This window comes from Andrographis paniculata, unplaced genomic scaffold (assembly GCF_009805555.1).
Source record: "Andrographis paniculata isolate CXL003 unplaced genomic scaffold, ASM980555v1 Contig46END, whole genome shotgun sequence".
Taxonomy (NCBI): domain Eukaryota; kingdom Viridiplantae; phylum Streptophyta; class Magnoliopsida; order Lamiales; family Acanthaceae; genus Andrographis; species Andrographis paniculata.
This window is the reverse complement of record NW_026137580.1, coordinates 468721-486347: the sequence shown is the minus strand read 5'-3', so window position 1 is coordinate 486347 and position 17627 is coordinate 468721. Positions and strand designations below refer to the sequence as shown.

General features: G+C 28.2%; 2 protein-coding genes across 6 annotated transcripts; one reads left to right on the top strand and one right to left on the bottom strand.

The window, feature by feature from the left end:
• Positions 1-4217: 4217 nt before the first annotated feature.
• Positions 4218-9141, bottom strand: LOC127252735 (peroxisomal membrane protein 11C-like). 4 transcript variants are annotated; one of them, XM_051277049.1, is made up of 9 exons: positions 8757-8770; positions 8429-8637; positions 8213-8287; positions 8048-8122; positions 7892-7972; positions 7520-7594; positions 7256-7429; positions 6880-6933; positions 4218-4473 (listed from the first exon to the last, which is right to left on the bottom strand). In XM_051277049.1, exons 2-8 carry the CDS (start codon positions 8618-8620, stop codon positions 6898-6900), a joined length of 708 nt encoding a protein of 235 aa, XP_051133006.1. In that variant the 5' UTR covers positions 8621-8637; positions 8757-8770; the 3' UTR covers positions 4218-4473; positions 6880-6897. The 4 variants fall into 4 exon arrangements, with proteins under 4 accessions (XP_051133006.1, XP_051133005.1, XP_051133004.1 ...); XM_051277048.1 differs by having other exon boundaries at positions 4219-4478; XM_051277047.1 differs by lacking the exons at positions 4218-4473; positions 8757-8770 and adding an exon at positions 9021-9141 and having other exon boundaries at positions 6623-6933.
• A 404-nt stretch (positions 9142-9545) lies between these two features.
• LOC127252613 (ATPase GET3A-like) lies at positions 9546-13213 on the top strand. Of its 2 annotated transcripts, XM_051276870.1 has the most exons (8): positions 9546-9667; positions 9770-10105; positions 10187-10311; positions 10888-11038; positions 11442-11552; positions 11808-11946; positions 12041-12156; positions 12855-13213. In XM_051276870.1, exons 2-8 carry the CDS (start codon positions 9845-9847, stop codon positions 13032-13034), a joined length of 1083 nt encoding a protein of 360 aa, XP_051132827.1. In that variant the 5' UTR covers positions 9546-9667; positions 9770-9844; the 3' UTR covers positions 13035-13213. The 2 variants fall into 2 exon arrangements, with proteins under 2 accessions (XP_051132827.1, XP_051132826.1); XM_051276869.1 differs by having other exon boundaries at positions 9546-10105.
• The last annotated feature ends 4414 nt before the right edge of the window (positions 13214-17627 follow it).

Genomic DNA, 17627 nt, shown 5'->3' with positions numbered 1-17627 from the left:
AATTTAAAAAAACTAATTAAGGTATGTTTGTTTTAAAAGATTTCGGAGGAATTGTACTATTTACACCAATTTTTTTTTTATAAAAAATATTAAATTAAATATTTATTTTTTATTTTTAAATTTAAAACATAGTATTGCTATTTATTTATCTCATATCCTATAATTATCAAATTTAAAATTTTTATTTTTTAAATATCAGTTCAAAATTCAAATTTCCAAACAAACCCACTCTAAAAAAAACACACGCCCATGAATAAGGTGTTTGTTTGGGGTTTTTCTTTAGAACCTGAGAACGGTAAAACTCTGTTCATAGATTTCAACAAAAATTCAAAAAATTCATAATAATATATTTTTAAGATTCATATAAATTTCTTTTGATAATAAATTTTTTTACATTATATCATTTATTCATGATTTTTAACAAGAATTTAGTAAATTCATACAATTTTAAAGTCCATAACTTTTTTTTTTTTATTATCTCAGAATTTTTAAAAAAGTTAGAATTGAATATCTCAGATTTTTTTTATAAAAAAAATTGAAAATTTTTAAATTTCAATATTTTTTCATGTTGTCAAAGAGTTGAACAATGAATTTTCGTGTTGTCAAAGATTTGAACAATGAAAATAGATGACGAGTGCCTGATCCTACAAATTCATGATTGAACATGTCAATGTGTTTTTGGATAGATTTTATTTTATATTAGGTATAAAGAACTTTATTAATAATATAAAAAATTGTGTAACTTAGAAACACAACATGAACAAACCCAAAAGAGACTATAAATGAAAATTGATATTTAGTTAAGACCATTCTAAAAAATAAATGAGACAATACAAATAAGACAAATGTACTCTCTTTGTCATAGATAAACAATTTTTTTATATATAAAAAACAGGTCTTTTTAAAAAATAAAAACACCATACTCTTTTCTATTTTTTAATTTTTTTTTCTTCATTTTACACCATACTCTTTTCTATTTTTTAATTTTTTTCCTTCATTTTTTACTTAAAAAAAACGACATTAAAATTAACAACAAATAAATTTATTTTTACATAGTATTATTTTTTATACCCAAATGGGATACCAAGTTATTGCCACTTGGCTGGAACGTTATTACAAAACAAAACAATCTATTCGGTCCCTTTTGTCCACAAAAAAGCAATAATTGTACAATTACATGTGTCATAACCGTACTATTTCTTTCTCCATTAAGGATGTCAACAGGGCAGGTTTGGGACTTGGGAAGGGTTTTGCAAGCTCCGAGATTCGTTCCGTTAGAAAATATTAGGCTCCGAGACCTGCCCTGCTCCACTTTCATTCTGCCTCAGGATCCCCCAATCCGGCAAATTCATTTTTTTAAAGAATATATAATAATAAATATTTTTTTAACAATCGAATACTAAAACAAATAGTATTCAAAACAAAAAAAAAAAATCTAAAAACAATCAAATATTGATCCATAAAAATAAGATAAATAAATAAATAATATATTTTTATTATATAAATATAATGTATAATAATTTTAAAAAATTATTTGGAATAGACGACTAATTGAATTTTATATTTAAAATTATTTAAGTAAATAAATAATATATCTTTATTATATAAATGTACATATATATTAATTATAATAATTTTAAAAAATATCCGGATTCGGGTCCGGGTCCGAGTTGGGGCAGATTTTTAGTAAAATTCGTAACCCGCCCCGAATCCGACCGAGTTTAAAATTTCAAATTCACAACCCGCCCCGAAACATATTATTTAAACCCGAACCTGCCCCATTAAAAGCGGATCCGGGGCGGGTCCAGGGCTAACCCGCCCCATTTGACATCCCTAGTCTCATTTGTGTGCTATTATTATTTTTTAAATCTCGTACTCAACCAAATTAAGACTATATTTATGGGACGAAAAGGAGTATAATAAAGGAAATAGAATTGGACAATATTATTAGATTCACCATCAACCACCACAAATTCAAGTAGCCTTATCCACAAATGTTAGTGACTTGTACTAATTAATTAAATTAATAATCTATGATTACAACTCACTTTTTATTTAATTATTGCAAAAAGCTCCATTTAATATTTTGCAGTTAAACATCTAACCAACAATTATGCTTCTTTGACTCACCATTCTCTGAAATGTTCCAAACATTACTGACTTTTAAATTTATTACTCTCATTAATAAGTAATTTAAAAGTTTATTAATAAAAATAATTATATATTATGATAATCAAATAGTTTAATTAAAAAAAAAAAAAAATTTACTTCCTCCGTCCCACATACCATGTCCATGTTATCGTTTCTGTTCGTCTCATATTCTATGTCATTTTCTTATTTTGGAAAATGATTACACACTTTAATCTTATTTTAAACTTTTTATTTTTTTAATTTTAATTAAACTAATAAGTTATCTTAATTTTAATTTATAATTATTTATATTATAAGATAATTATTTCACTGATACATTCTTAATTATCTACTAATTACACCCTTCCTAAAATACGGTGTCTACAGTGTAGCAGATACGATATAGCAGACACGGTATATGAGACGGAGAGAGTATAAATTATAAAATTTAAACTGTAATTAAAATATATAATTAAATATATATATTTTTAAAAAGACAAATTATAGCTTGACGAAAATAGAAAAATAGACAATTTACGTAGAATGGAAAAAGTAATAAAAAAATATTATTTTATACTCCGTCCGTCCTACATACCGTATCTACTACACTGTAGACATGGTAAGAGGAGTGTAATTAGTAGATAATTAATAATCTATTAGTAAAAATAATTATCCTATAATATAAATAATTATAAATTAAGATTAAGATAACTAATTAGTTTAATTAAAATTAGAAAAAAATAAATTAAAAAGTTTAAAATAAGATTAAAGTGTGTAATCATTTTCCAAAAAAAAAAGTGATATGGAATGTGAGACGGACAGAAACGGCAACGTCAACATGGTATGCGGGATGGAAAGAGTATAAAACAAGTATTAAATTAAAATATTATTTATAAAAAAAAAAATTCAAATACAAAATCAAACTAAAAATAAATAAAACTTATAATATTTGTTGATGATTATTGAAAATTATAAACAAAAGTATATTAATAAATATAATTATTATATAATATAAATAATTATAAATTAACATTAAAATAATTTAATAATATAAATAAAATTTAAAAAAAATTATAAGTAATGAAAGGAGTATATATATTTTTTATTCAAATAATGTAACCATACCGAAATACATGATCACATACTAAGAGCTTCTCCAACCTCATCCCAAATTCTCCCCTTTTCAGATATGTACAGTGTTACTCCATACCTCTATTCCAGAATTTTTGTGGTGTTTTTTATAATTTTGGTATTTTTGGAGTGTATTGTATAATTTTAATTTTTTAGTAGATGATATATAATTTTTATATTTTAAAAAATTGTATTTAATTTTAATTTTTTTGAAAAATAATGTATAATTTTATTTTCTTAAAGCAATATAATTTTAGTTTTTGGAAAGTAATATATATAATTTTGGGTTTTTTATATAATATATAAAATTATTAAAAAAATAATGTATAATTTTATTTTTTAAATTGATATATAATTTTAGTTTTTGAAAAGTGATATAATTTTTATTTTTTAAAAATTAATTGTAATGTATGTTTTTGTAATAAATTGTTATGAAATAATAATATTACATTATTTTATGTTTAATTATTATATCATATTTTTCTTGATAGCATTTGATTATTTTATTTGTAATAGTTATTAATTATAAATATTAATTTGTATATATGTAATTTTTAGATAAAATATAAATTATATGTATATGAATCTAATGTAAAAATAAATTAAAATTGAGGTGTAATTTATAACTATAAAAAGTTATATAAAATAATATAAAAAAAATATATATATAAAAAATATACTTTTGAGTAAAAAATTAAAATTTATGATTAAAATAAAATGATTGTACATCATCTGAAAAATACAGTGTAGGATTAGAGATGGTCTAATATGGTAAAGTCAGCCGTTAAATTTGGGTTCAATAATTTTGTGGTGTTGGGTCTGGGAGTACTTAATTAAAGGCTATGATTATGATTGTGACATTAATCATATTTAATTAGAATAAAATAAGGCAAATTGGACACAATTAGAAATTTAAAAATGATATATCAATCCATTTATTTATTTGTGGGTGAGGGGCCACAAATTAATACTCCTATATAATGTCTTTTATTTAAAAAAAAAAATAGTATAAAAAAGTGTAACTGTTTGAGGGGTGAACATCACCACTAATAAAGGATAATTAAATAAATAAATAATTAAATGATTGAGTGTCATAGTTGCATTGGGTGTTGAGGTGGATCTGACTCAGCAAAACCCTCTGTTGGCCGCAAATGGTTTCATCACTGTTCAGCGTTCACGTGTCTCTCGCTGTTGTTTTTTTGAATCTATAGTCTGAGCTGTGTTTGATACGAAATTTAAAGAATATTAATATTATATTTACAGTGGATAAAAAGTATAGATAATGCAATTGTATAACATTAATGAAAAAATAAGTATAATTCTGTACTGACAGCGCTTATTTGTGGAAATGAGACTATTGTTTTTAAACGGACAAAAATAGTAATTGTATTGGAAATGAGAGAGTATATTTTTTTATCACTATTTTTTTTTTTTAAATTATGATGTTAGTTATTACTTTTAAAATTGCCAGGGAATTGAATTTACAATTTCACAGCTATGAATTCACTTCACATCACCCGATAATCTTTTACTGATTATTTTTTTTTAAAAATATGAAAATTTGCGGCCGTTATCCGAAAGTGTGCCTTGGATAAACCCCAATCAAACTTAATATCCTGCAGACTTAGGTCGACAAAGAAAATCAACGTGGCAAATCAAGATTATGTACGAGATGAGAATCCTTGTCAATTTTTAATTTTTTTAATTTTTTTTTATGATACGGATACCCACAACCGCTAAAAAAATTATCCATTGAGTATAAATACCTAATAGCCTGTGAACTAAAATTTTCCTTAGATTAGTGAAGAATTGAAAAAATTGTCAAACTCTTGTCAAGACAAATTTATGAATATTTAAAGGGAGCCAAAATAGGAAATATCATAATCAACTCATTTTTCAAACCCATTTTCTTGTTTCTTTTTTCTTACTCTATTTTTAGTACATTATTGTTTTGTTTTATTTTAGTTTTTGCAGTATCAAATTCATTTCTTTCTTATTATTGCTCTACTCTGTGTTATTCTTGCATCTTATTATTTTATCCGTTTCAAATTTATATTATTTCATTTTCAGCCCTAATTCGTGTCTCATTTTTACACCCGTATGATCGAATCTCAATCGCTCCCGTTATACTAAACCAGCTCCAAATCAAATTACGCAAACAATTTCATCCACATCCGTCATCAATTTCAAGTCCAGATACTTTCTTGAGTAGGCCGAGAACTCAATTTTTATCGATTTTGACTGGACTAATTTTATTGTCCGTCATTGACGAATTTAAAAAATAACAATATATATTCATATAATATAAATAATATATATATTATATTTTACTATAAAATATCAATAATTCAAGTCTAAGTAAAAAAAATAATCGGTGTAAAAATGACTTGTTTCAAATTCCGTTTACACAATTTATTGATTTCTAGAGAATAATTTGGATTGCACTACCTATCTTTAGAGCGTGTTTAGTATTGGGAAAGTGCATACCGGGTAAACTCCCGGTGCCCTAACCAATCTTGAGTTATAGTCTAATGAAGGTTAGATTGTGCCTATATGATGATGTTAAAGCCTATTTAGTAAAGATTGATGCGTATAGGGTATATTATTTCTACCCTTATGAGAGATTGATAAATAGTTATACTCCCTCCGTCTTATATCTATATATTTATTTGTTTTTTTTACGGAGTTTTAGAAATATTAGTATTATATTAGGATAAAGTAGAAATAAAGGTAAAAAAAAAACTAAATTAACCCTATTAGTATTGTATGATATAAAAGTAATGACATTTGTGTAATATATTGTATATTGGAAAAATAATTGTAATGTTAAGTAGACAATACAATTACTAAAAAAAATAAATACTTTGTTATGGGACGAAACAGGAAACATAAATATACACCATGATATATCCTTAAATGTTTTTGATTTATTGATTTTTAATAACATTCAATACTGTCAATAAAAAATTTTATTATTGAAAAACAAACAAAGACAGTAAAAATATATATAGAACCATTAAAGCTATTACTTCTTACTTCCCGTATAAATAGTCTATTTGGGTCTGATATAAAAATTAAAAAATAAATAAATATTTTATTAAAAAATAGTAAATATAAAAAAAATAGTTGAGTATTTTTGTTTTTTAACTTTTAAAGTAGGGATGGTAAGACTGGCAATATAACTTTCTAATGTATAGGCAGACATAGCTAAATATATGAAAGATTCATAGAGATATACATAGATTGAAGTTTTTCTGTTTTTTCTACTAAATTGTGTTTTATTTTTTTTATGACCAAGAAACTCACATTTGCTATTCTTCAAGTATGCAGCTAGGCCAACAAGACACACTAAATAAAAAGATGAAGAAAGTATCAGCATATTTTCAATTTATATCCTTAAGAGTCACAAATCCAGTCACCATACCAACCCGATCTCTCCCTATAAAGTTACTTGTTTATAGGTGATGTTTGTTCCATCAAATAATATACCGATACAGAATCTAAATATCATAGTAACGAGGCCGAAATTCGATCACATCTAGTTTATCACAAGTTGCTCCTACAGCTTCAAAGCATCAAACCTTATAGTAGTATTAAAGGACAAGGGTGATAGCTTACCTGTCGAAAGGAATTCGGTCACGTCGCTTTCGCCTTTCCTTGTGATGGAAACAACTGCCAAACACAATGGAAATATTTTTTCAGCTACAAAATTTCATCAGATGAACTTAAATGTCCATTGGTGTTCTTTGCAGCCATTGTCATGTAGTTAAGCCCAGAAGGCAATGGTCATAGTGTGATAAAAAGTAATTCAAGTGCCGAATGAAAGACCAAAATTCTAATTTGATCAGGACTAATTCAAATATATTCGATTTTTCAATCATTGGCAACCCCATGATTGTTAAACATGATTGTTTCCCAATCAGAGATATAGTGAATAGAAAGCAAGTGCTTCGTTAACATCAATTGAGGGGGATCAAGATGTGTATTTTATTACCTGGTAGCAAGAGATGATGGAGCTCGCAAAGCCGAAACCTCCAATTACACGAGGGGTGACTTTCCTCGGCGCTAATTGAAGGAATCCGACTGCTACAACTATGTCCATGGCGGCTTTAATCAGAGCCAATGATCTCTCCTTAGACTTTTTAAGCTTACTGCAGTATTCTTGGTCCTGAAATTAAGGTAATGGCATATGGTTGCATCAATGACAAGAATTCAAAGCCAGATCATATTATCAAGTGCCCCTAATATATATACAGACCTTGTATTTGTCCTTATCCTTGAGTTCCTTCTCTAGCTTCTTCATTGATGCCGAAAGCCTTCCAAGCTCACCAATCTGTACATAAATATTGAGTAGCGAAGCTACTGATAATGTCACAAATTAATAAAAGTAGTATCCATTTTCACTCGACTAATTCGACATGAAAGCAGTGTTAACGCAAAGGACATTGATTCAACACTCAGCAGCTACCATTCATGAGAAACTAGTTCTACTTCCATCGCTGTAACCTTAAAGGCCGTTCAAATCAGAAGAACCAGTATATTCTCTCATGGATCAAAGGTTAATTCAAATCCTATTCATAAGAAACAATACTATATATATATATATATGTGTGTGTGTGTGTGTGTGCACCTCGACGAGGGAGGTGCAGGTTGAAGCACCTAACCAGCAGTAGATAGATATCTTTCCGAGTAAGTCTGTTTGTTCTTTGTTCTGCATAAGGAAACCTCTAAATGACAATCCATTTTGCAAATTCTGCTGAAGTAGAGAAGTTTAATATGTATGTACCTTATATATGCCTGTCCGACCGAGCCACACAACATGATCCAGGAGGAAAAAACCAGTCAAGAGTGCATTTTTCGACTGAAAAGAATTTTTTTTTTCAAAAGCTTAAACATTTATACATTCAGTTGACTACAATTATATAGGAACTTGCAGACAAGGAGTCAGTACCTTTCCCAACAGCACCAAAGGAAGAGGAGTTCCAGGAGCATTCGGGCTAATGAGTGCATGGAGACAATTTATAAACTAGGACAAAGAAAAACCAAAAGATAAAAGAATAAAACAGTTGTTTTTGTTATGTGAATTCTTTTGTACCTCACAAACCAAACTTGCTTATACAATTAAAGGGATTGAATCCTTTACTGTAAAGTATTCGAAAATATGGACCTTGAACAAGCGGAAAACTTTTCGTGCTAAGCTAGTTGATTTGTCGACATCCTGGGCTGTGCCAGGCTCTCCATTGCTAAGGTATTTCGAGCCGTATTGTATAGCTCTGCATATCTTGTCCCTTGTTTCAGCTTTGTTTAGATATAGAACTGCAAGAGCAAGCTCTGCTCTGGTGGCATCCAATGAACTCATGCTTTATATTGATGAACCTGAAAGGTTAACATATATACACCAGTATTGATTAAAAAAAAAAAAAACAGCAAGGATGCATGCACTCCGCTCTAAAATTTATCTCGAAGCTGTAATTCTGGAAGAAACAGGAACATACATCTAAGCTTCCTGTGAAAACACACACACACAACACGAAATACACAAATTCAGAACGCAATCAAGGATTTTTTTAAACCGATGAAGAATCAAAAAACAGAAATAGCATACAATAGCGATGGCGATAAATCCACGAATGTCACAACTTCGCAACTAGATCGAAAGATCAGCAGCAGTAACGATAAGCAGAAATACAAAAAAAAACTCTTCAGCTTTTTACCAGAATCATTTCAATTAACACCCAAAACGCTGATTGCATTCGTACCTGGATTTCTCTTCCTCCTCAAGTTTACAAATACCATCGACGGAATCTCGTATAAACAAATGACTATACATATATATATATATATATCCTTCTCACCAGATTAAGTTAAATTCCGACTGCGCCGGCGGAAGATATATAAATATATGCAAAAGGCGTGCCCGCCAACGTTGAATATATATATATATATAAATAATTATATTATCTACAAATAATATGATATTTTATTAAATATATATTTTTAACTTTTAAATAAAATTTAAGAAATTGGGCTGAATCATTACCGCACTCATCGTAGCCAAGCTTAAATGTTTTAATAAAAATATATGTTTTTATTTATAATATTAATGTAATGTTTGCATAAAATATTTTAAATAAAATAAATAAATAATCATTTATTTTAATAATTTTTTAAAAAATTAAAATAAGTATTATTATTATTATTATTATTATTATTATTATTATTATGTAACAGCAAATAAAATAACATAAATCAGCAATTCAGCATGAAGGCCACGTAACGTATTGCTCTACGAATTCCGAATCCAGAAATCAATTATCAATCCCAATTCAATTCTGCATAGTTGTTCCTCGAATTTCAATGAAGAAGAAATCCTACCAATGTCGCGAGAATCAGGAACGTTTTTGCGGTTAGATCTCCTGCTTCCACCGCTTGCAATTCTTCTGAGGATATCATATGGAAGTTAAAAATTTGCCGCAACTGTTTCTGTAATCGTAATCTTAATTTCCAGAGGATCAATAAACAAGGAGGCGTCCTTCAATCCAATAATCAGGATCGAAATTGGGGGCATCGAATCGTAGTTTCCATGGGTTCCAATGAGGAAGTGCCGGAGGGATCACTGAGGAATATCCTCGACCAGGACACGCTGAAGTGGGTGTTCGTCGGGGGGAAAGGAGGCGTGGGGAAGACTACCTGCAGCTCAATCCTGTCGATTCTGCTCTCCGAGGTGAGATCGTCGGTGCTCATAATATCCACCGACCCTGCGCACAATTTGAGCGACGCCTTTCAGCAGAGATTCACGAAGACGCCTACGCTTGTCACAGGATTCTCCAATTTGTACGCCATGGTGAGGAATTTTGGAATCTTAATCGATATGTTTATATGTGGATTGGCTGGCAGTTTCTGAGTATGCATCTGCAAATTGTAGGAAGTTGATCCTAATGTGGAATATGAAGAGACTCATGGTGCAGATATGGCTGATGGATTCATGTCCGATTTGACTAATTCCATCCCTGGAATTGACGAGGCCATGAGTTTTGCAGAGATGCTCAAGTGAGTTTGAATGGTGATTTTTCACTGGAGCTTTTGAATTTATTGTGTTCTAAGTATTTCTTAATGTGTTGATTTAGGCAAATTCTGGTGCCTCTTGCACATTTTCCAAATTATAGATGATTCTGGTATGCTTTATATTTGTTCTTGAAGAAACTCAGGCAATTTTGGTCACAATATAGGCATTATTGATCCTTTTGTAATAAATTTGAGACTTGAAGTTTATTTAGACTGATGACATTCTGGTATTTTAGGAGCTTTATGTTTTGTTGTGGACTACAAAATGTGATTTAAATTTCAAGCCCTAGATTTTGTCGGAAGTGAAAACTTGATTGTCAATGTTGAAGAATATGTGCAAAAGTACTATGTTAGATCTATGAAATGTGATTCAAAATTCAGGCCATACATATCTATTGGAATTATTTTAGTTCCCATGGAAAAGTTAAAAAAGAGTGATTACAATGCTTACACTTCCGATAATGAGTTGAAAAACTTGATTGTCGATGTTGAAGAATAGGTTAAAAAGTACTCTGTTATGCAATAATTCTCATGTTCAAATGTGTATGCCAATGTTTTCAGGTTAGTGCAGACTATGGATTATTCTGTCATAGTGTTTGACACAGCTCCAACTGGACATACTCTTCGTCTTTTACAATTTCCTGCTACATTAGAAAAGGGATTATCCAAGATGATGAGTTTAAGAAACAAGTTTGGTGGTTTATTCAGCCAGGTAAACACTTAAAACAATGGTGTTTTGCTGTTTTGTTATATCTTCTGGTTTGGCAGTAGCCAAATACAATGGTCTGATGTCAAGAAGATATATACCTTTCGTCGCAATTTATTACTGTCTGAGTCTGAGATTGCTTATGGGCTGAGTGTGAATATATGTTTTTATTATATTATAACTCATACTTTGATGGATGAGTATATTAATATTTCCTAATGTAAGACCTGAAATAGCAATCTGTGTTTCTGTTTTTCCATTTGTATTTCTGTTGCAACTGCAGATTGAAACACTTTTTGTGGATAGTGTTACCAAACTCTAAGAATTGTAGTGGTTTAGTTATAAGCATGTTAGTTTTCTTCGATGCGCATTTTCTTGGGAAGTAACAAACATTGATCTTTGATGGCAGATAACACGGCTCTTTGGGGTTAACGACGAATTTGGTGAAGATGACCTTCTTGGAAAGCTTGAAGGCATGAAAGATGTGATTGAACAAGTGAACAATCAGTTCAAGGATCCTGTAAGCTCCTCTATCTCCTTGTCTAAATACATACTTCTTGTTACTTGTAATGCTTATGACATTCAAATGCCATTAGAGTTTATATCAATGATAGAAAAATATAAGTACCAGATATTCTCAATATGTGCCAAAGATTAAAAAAAAAAAAAAAAAAAAAGCGTATATAGTGTACAAATTTCAATTGAGTATTATTAAACTGACGTTCTTTCGGAAAATCTAAATATATCTATCTTTTCATGATCTTTTGTCTGTCAGGATATGACAACTTTTGTCTGTGTATGCATTCCGGAATTCCTGTCTCTGTATGAAACAGAACGACTAGTTCAGGAGCTCACTAAATTTGAGATAGATACGCACAACATTATAATCAACCAAGTTATTTTTGATGAAGAAAGTAAGTTTTCAATTTCCTGTTGATGATGGATTGCTTTCTCTTTTTTTAAGGAATGAATGCCATTTAACTGGGAAATCTTTTTCCATCTTGTTAGTTGTTGAATCGAAATTGCTCAAAGCTAGAATGAACATGCAGCAAAAGTATCTGGATCAGTTCTACGTGTTGTACGATGATTTTTACATAACCAAGCTTCCGTTGCTCCCCGAAGAGGTACATGCGTATTCCTCACTGAGTATTGTGTTAGTTTTATTCATGGGATTGGCTAATAACTTTTTTAAAACTAAACTTGATGAACTTATTGTTGAGTGTAAAAAAAAAAAAAAAAAAAAAAAAAAAAAGAACTATAGAAGAATCACTTCTTGGATCCCTTTATGCAACATTTGTAGGAATTGAGTTTAAACTTAACTAAATTTTTGTATATATATATATATTTGCATATTAATAATATATATTTAATATCGCAATCAAATAATAGTAATTTGCCACTTGTTTTTCCGAATCTTTTGAAAATATAAAATATATATAGTATAGGAATATCTATCTATTGCCCGTCAATTATGCCTAATTGACGAAATGTTTTGTGGAGTTGAAAATAAATATAGATATGAATAGTACTTTTTACATTTTTCACGAATAAATAATGACACATTACGTATAGTAGTCATATGCCAACATTAGCTAGTGAAAAATAGTTACATATAAATGCTAAATAGATGTTGGCTAATATCTCACATTGTTACGCCGATTTATTTTAATATTTTTCTTTCTTTATTGAAACTTCATGTTTAGAATAAGCTAATCACATTCAATCCTATAGATTGACTACACTAAAGGTGGGAATTCCCTTGATAGTGCAAGCATGTATCGATCTAAAATTGTGGTTGATAGATAGTTGTATGAATTTTCAGGTTTGCGGGGTTGAAGCATTGCAATCGTTTTCGCGGCATTTCTTAACAGCTTATCAGCCATCGATAGTTCGAGGAACAGTGGAAGAAGTGGAGCAGAAAGTGTCGATACTGAAAGAAAAACTAAAGGAGAGTGAAGCTGAATTGGAAAGACTAGGAGGAAAAGGGAAACAAAAGGTATGAATCTCAATACATTTTCGTGTTTGCTGCTTATAAGGGATATTATTATTATTATTATTATTACTTGTGTGTGCTTGTTCAAATTTTGGGGCCATCATTTATTCATTCATTCTTAATAATATATATACACACACGTATAGCACGTTTATGTGCCCAAATGCTCATTTTGGTGATTTTATTATTTTATTTTTAGTTCTAAATTTTATTTATTAAAGTTTATGTGAGTTGGATTTTTGCATGTGTTGTAGAAACATTTGTGATAGATGGTTAGACTGTAAAAATCTTACTGTGTGTGGGGTTTTTTTTATATAAAATAATTGTTAATGTATTTGTTTTATAAAAATGATTAAATGAGATATATAGTGTCTAAGAAAAATTGAAAAATTATATAACGAAAAATATATATAAAAAAAAATAAACACACCAAAATTTCATAATTTTCAACATTTTTAATTTTATATAAAATGTTACATCAATTATGTATTTTCCTTTTAAGTTAAATTATCTAATTCAAGAAAACCCTTAATAAAAAGTATGTCAAAATATAAGAGTGTGTTCTTTTAGTTTTTCAAATCAAAATATTTTTAAATAAAAATTAATATATTATACATATTTATTTATTTTTATATTATCTATATAATTTCTTTTTATTAAAATATATATAAACTATTTCACAAAATTAAAACGTAAGCATATCTTAGTAAAAAGATCTTACAAAACATATTTAGTTAACAATTATATTATTTTGAAAAATGAAGTATTATATATATATATATTTGTTTGCTTCTTGTTAGAAATTAATTTGAAATGAGAGTATTGATTTGAGTTTTTATTTAAATAGAATTTTGATGTGATAGTATATATTATTTTTTACAGTCAGCTACACTTATACATATTTTTATTTTAACAAATAATAATCAATTTTATTACCATTTTATTTATTTATCTCACTACTTTCTTACTAATTATTTTATAAATTTTCTATAATATTCTAATTTTAGTTTTTACCTATCTTATGTTTAATATTACAATATTATTATTTCTTAATTTTCATATCCAACCAAACTTGTGGTAACAATTTAAATAGATATCACTATGATTTAATTTGTAGATTGAGTTAGAGCAACAGGAGTTCCGACTATTGCCTCTAATAATAAAATTTTAGATATTTATTTTTATTTAATTAATTGTGATTATAGAATTTCAATTACATTGCTTTACATTCGTTCGCATAGAGAGGGAAAAAAAATAAAACAACATAATAATAAATTGTACTCCCTACTTAGGTATCCATTTATTTTTTTACGTAGTTTTAAAATATTGTAAGTGGTAAGGGTATTTGTAATGTTTACTGAAAAATAAATAATTTGTTATGGGAAGAAGAAAATTGTAATTTTATTTTTCAAACAAAATTTTAATATATTCGTTGGGCCGCCCAGAATTGGACTGGGCTGGACTTAAAAAAATATAAATCCGATAGCCTAACCATAATAAAGCCCGACAAATTGGGCCTCCTTAACCCAGCCCGATCCATTTCCGTAGGTTAGGTATGCTATGGTCTGCTATTGATGTATGTGTAACATACACATGCATATGCACATCCACATAGAGTTGTTAGACGAATCGAGCCATTCGTGAACTCGACTCAGTTAAAGCTTATTTGCGAACGTTAACAAGCCGAGTCGAACAATATAAACAGACTCGTTTTGTTAACGAATGAGTCGGAGCTTTGCATTTGAATAATATATTTATTATAAATATTATATATACATATAAAATTATAATTTATAAATTAATAAAATATTAATTTAAAATATATAAATAAAATAATTTTAAATTTCTTAAATAATTTATATATAAATTTAAACAAAATAAAACAAATGAGCTCGAACGAGCCGAATACGAGCATGAGCTCAAATAACAAAAATTCTTAACGAGTCGAACTCGAACACTACGAACGAGTTCGAAAGCTGAACGAACAAACACGAGCCTTGTTCGCGAACACTAAAAGTTTGGCTCGACTCGGATCGTTAACAGTTCTACATGTACATGCACGTGGTATCCCACGAAAACACTACCAAATGTGAAATTGAGTTCGTTCTTTGTTTTTTATTTTTTTCTTTTGTTATCGGAAATAATTAATATTATAAATATATAGTATAATAATTTAAATAAAATTTTAAATTTAATATTTTTAAGGAAAGATGATAATAATTAATAATAAAGCTGCTGCAGCATTTTTACAAACTTAAAGCACTAATTTTTTTTTTTTTCTTTTACATGAGTAAATAAATAAAGTAAATAATAGATTTATTTGCACAACAATTTTCTCAATAACATCATTCTTCATAAATATTACAACAAATACATAATATATATACAAATTTACAAAATTCATATATACTTTATCTATTCATAAAAAATTAACAACTCAACATAAAATTTTATTTTTATACTATAGATATCATTATTCATATATAAAAAAAGATACATTCTTAAAAAAATAAATAAATAATATACAAAGTGAACAATAGCACTGCACGAAATTGTTCCATTATTATTACATGGAAGAAGAAAAATAACAACAGTCAAGACCATTTGCAATGTGTGGGGTGTCCCCAGTTATTATTATTATCATTGTTATTCCCTCCGTTTCCACATAATTTTTTTTTTTTTATTTTTTATTTTTCTTCCTTCCACATAATTTATCTATTTTTTTCTTTGAAAATATAATTATACGTTTTAATCTCATTTTAAATTTTAAATTTTATAATTTTTTTAATTTTAATTAAAAAATTTAGTTATCTTAATCTTAATTCACAATTATTTTTATTATATCATAATTATTTTTACTAAAGCATGCGACGGATGAAGTATTATTTTCATTTTTGGGCGGAGGAGGGTAAATTTCTTTGGATATGTATTTTCAATAATAATAAAAAGATATTTATAATTTTTATTAAAAATATACTCTTTTCATCCCACAACAATAACATATTTTTTATTTTCATTTGTCTCACATCAATTAATATTTTTTTATTTTGAGTAAAATTTACTAAATCAAAATAGATCCTCTATTTCTCTATCTGTCCTAAAAAACAAATATTTTTATCAATATTTAAAACTCTATTTTTTTTTATAAAATTATTTTATTTTATTTATAACTAAATAAGCAATTTTTATTTACTATTATTATATAAAATTTTATTCTCGATATCATTTTACATATATTTTTTATTATGATATAATTTTTTTAAAATATTTAAATACATATTCTACTTTTTCTAAATTATATATGTATATTAAATTTATTTTAAAACTATCAGTAATATTATTAGTAACATAAAAAAAAATAACAAAAATAAACTACCTAAACATTATTTCTTTATACACAGTATCACTAATTAAATAGTAGTGATGTTATTACTAATTACAGATACTATCACCATTTCCTATTCGGTTCTTGCGCTTACTATAAACTAAACCCAAGGAAAAAGAAAAAAGAAAAAAGCAAAAGAAAAAGAAATTCTCACATGTGAAGCAGTAGCCAGCTTTAATTACTCACTTAACTACATGCATATATCTATTAGTATCTATTTAGGTAAAGGTCAGTCAGCAGAGTCATTTTGGTTTCTTTGATTTGGCTATGCATTCACCATATGACATTCCCTTGTATTTCTTTTTTCCCATCTACCATTTTTAGGGTATTCATATGATTCATGACCATAGATAGATAAGATAGATCCCTTCTCTCTGTTCTACCATATGATTCTCGTGCTTAATTAAAAACTTTATGCATGTGTAGTAGTATAAGTAGAGGGATAGGATATGCATGGAATGGGTTCGATTCAAGAAGATAAGAGAAGAGAAGAGAAGAAAACCAACCTTATGCCTCGGAATGAATAATGAAAAGCTAGCCATTTTTGTCCATGAAAAGTCCTTCTTGCAAGCTGCTGCCCCATTTTCACTGCATTATCATTTCAGTCAAAAAAAAAAAAAAAGTGTCATCATGGAGAAGACAATCAAAGCCCAGATGAACAATTCTACTTAACTTTACATGGAAGTAACGCCGTACATGTCGATGATCTCGATTCAGCGCCAATTATGCATTCCCCTGGATGATCAAGCTCAACACAGTAATGTCTATGTTAATCAAGAGTTACATGAATGCAAGAAGCTTTGGGACTCAATCAGAAGCAAATAGAAACATCATAATTCATATGCATAGTATTTTGTCTAGGGGGCCTCACTCACAAGAGTTAAAAACTTATATATGGAATCAAGTGAAAATGAAATCTTACAAAGATATCATGAACAGGTGCCAGCCAAACACCATTCATTCGTTCAACATCCAATCATTGTACCATGAGATATCAATCATACTATTTAATTTTTCATACAAACACTTTAATTAATTAATTACCTCCAATGTAGACCCCCTCACGTACAAGGTGGATTTTCGAACACGGGACCCGTTGCTCTGATACCATGTTAAATGATATATCGCCTGCAAACTTAAACTTTTAGGTGAGATATTCGTTTATCTATTTAACTCTTCCTCCTGCACCACTTCAACATAAACTATCAACCCTTTCC

What these genes read in the sequence shown, in the direction of transcription:
- LOC127252735 (XM_051277047.1), bottom strand. Translation starts at nt 8,620, where the DNA reads ATGAGTTCATTGGATGCCACCAGAGCAGAGCTTGCTCTTGCAGTTCTA. An exon ending in CTTTGGTGCTGTTGGGAAAG is followed by an intron (nt 8,123 to 8,212) that starts GTACTGACTCCT and finishes AATTCTTTTCAG; the next exon opens with TCGAAAAATGCACTCTTGAC. An exon ending in CCTGCACCTCCCTCGTCGAG is followed by an intron (nt 7,595 to 7,891) that starts GTGCACACACAC and finishes ATTTATGTACAG; the next exon opens with ATTGGTGAGCTTGGAAGGCT.
- LOC127252613 (XM_051276870.1), top strand. Translation starts at nt 9,845, where the DNA reads ATGGGTTCCAATGAGGAAGTGCCGGAGGGATCACTGAGGAATATCCTC. An exon ending in TCTCCAATTTGTACGCCATG is followed by an intron (nt 10,106 to 10,186) that starts GTGAGGAATTTT and finishes TGCAAATTGTAG; the next exon opens with GAAGTTGATCCTAATGTGGA. An exon ending in AGTTATTTTTGATGAAGAAA is followed by an intron (nt 11,947 to 12,040) that starts GTAAGTTTTCAA and finishes CCATCTTGTTAG; the next exon opens with TTGTTGAATCGAAATTGCTC.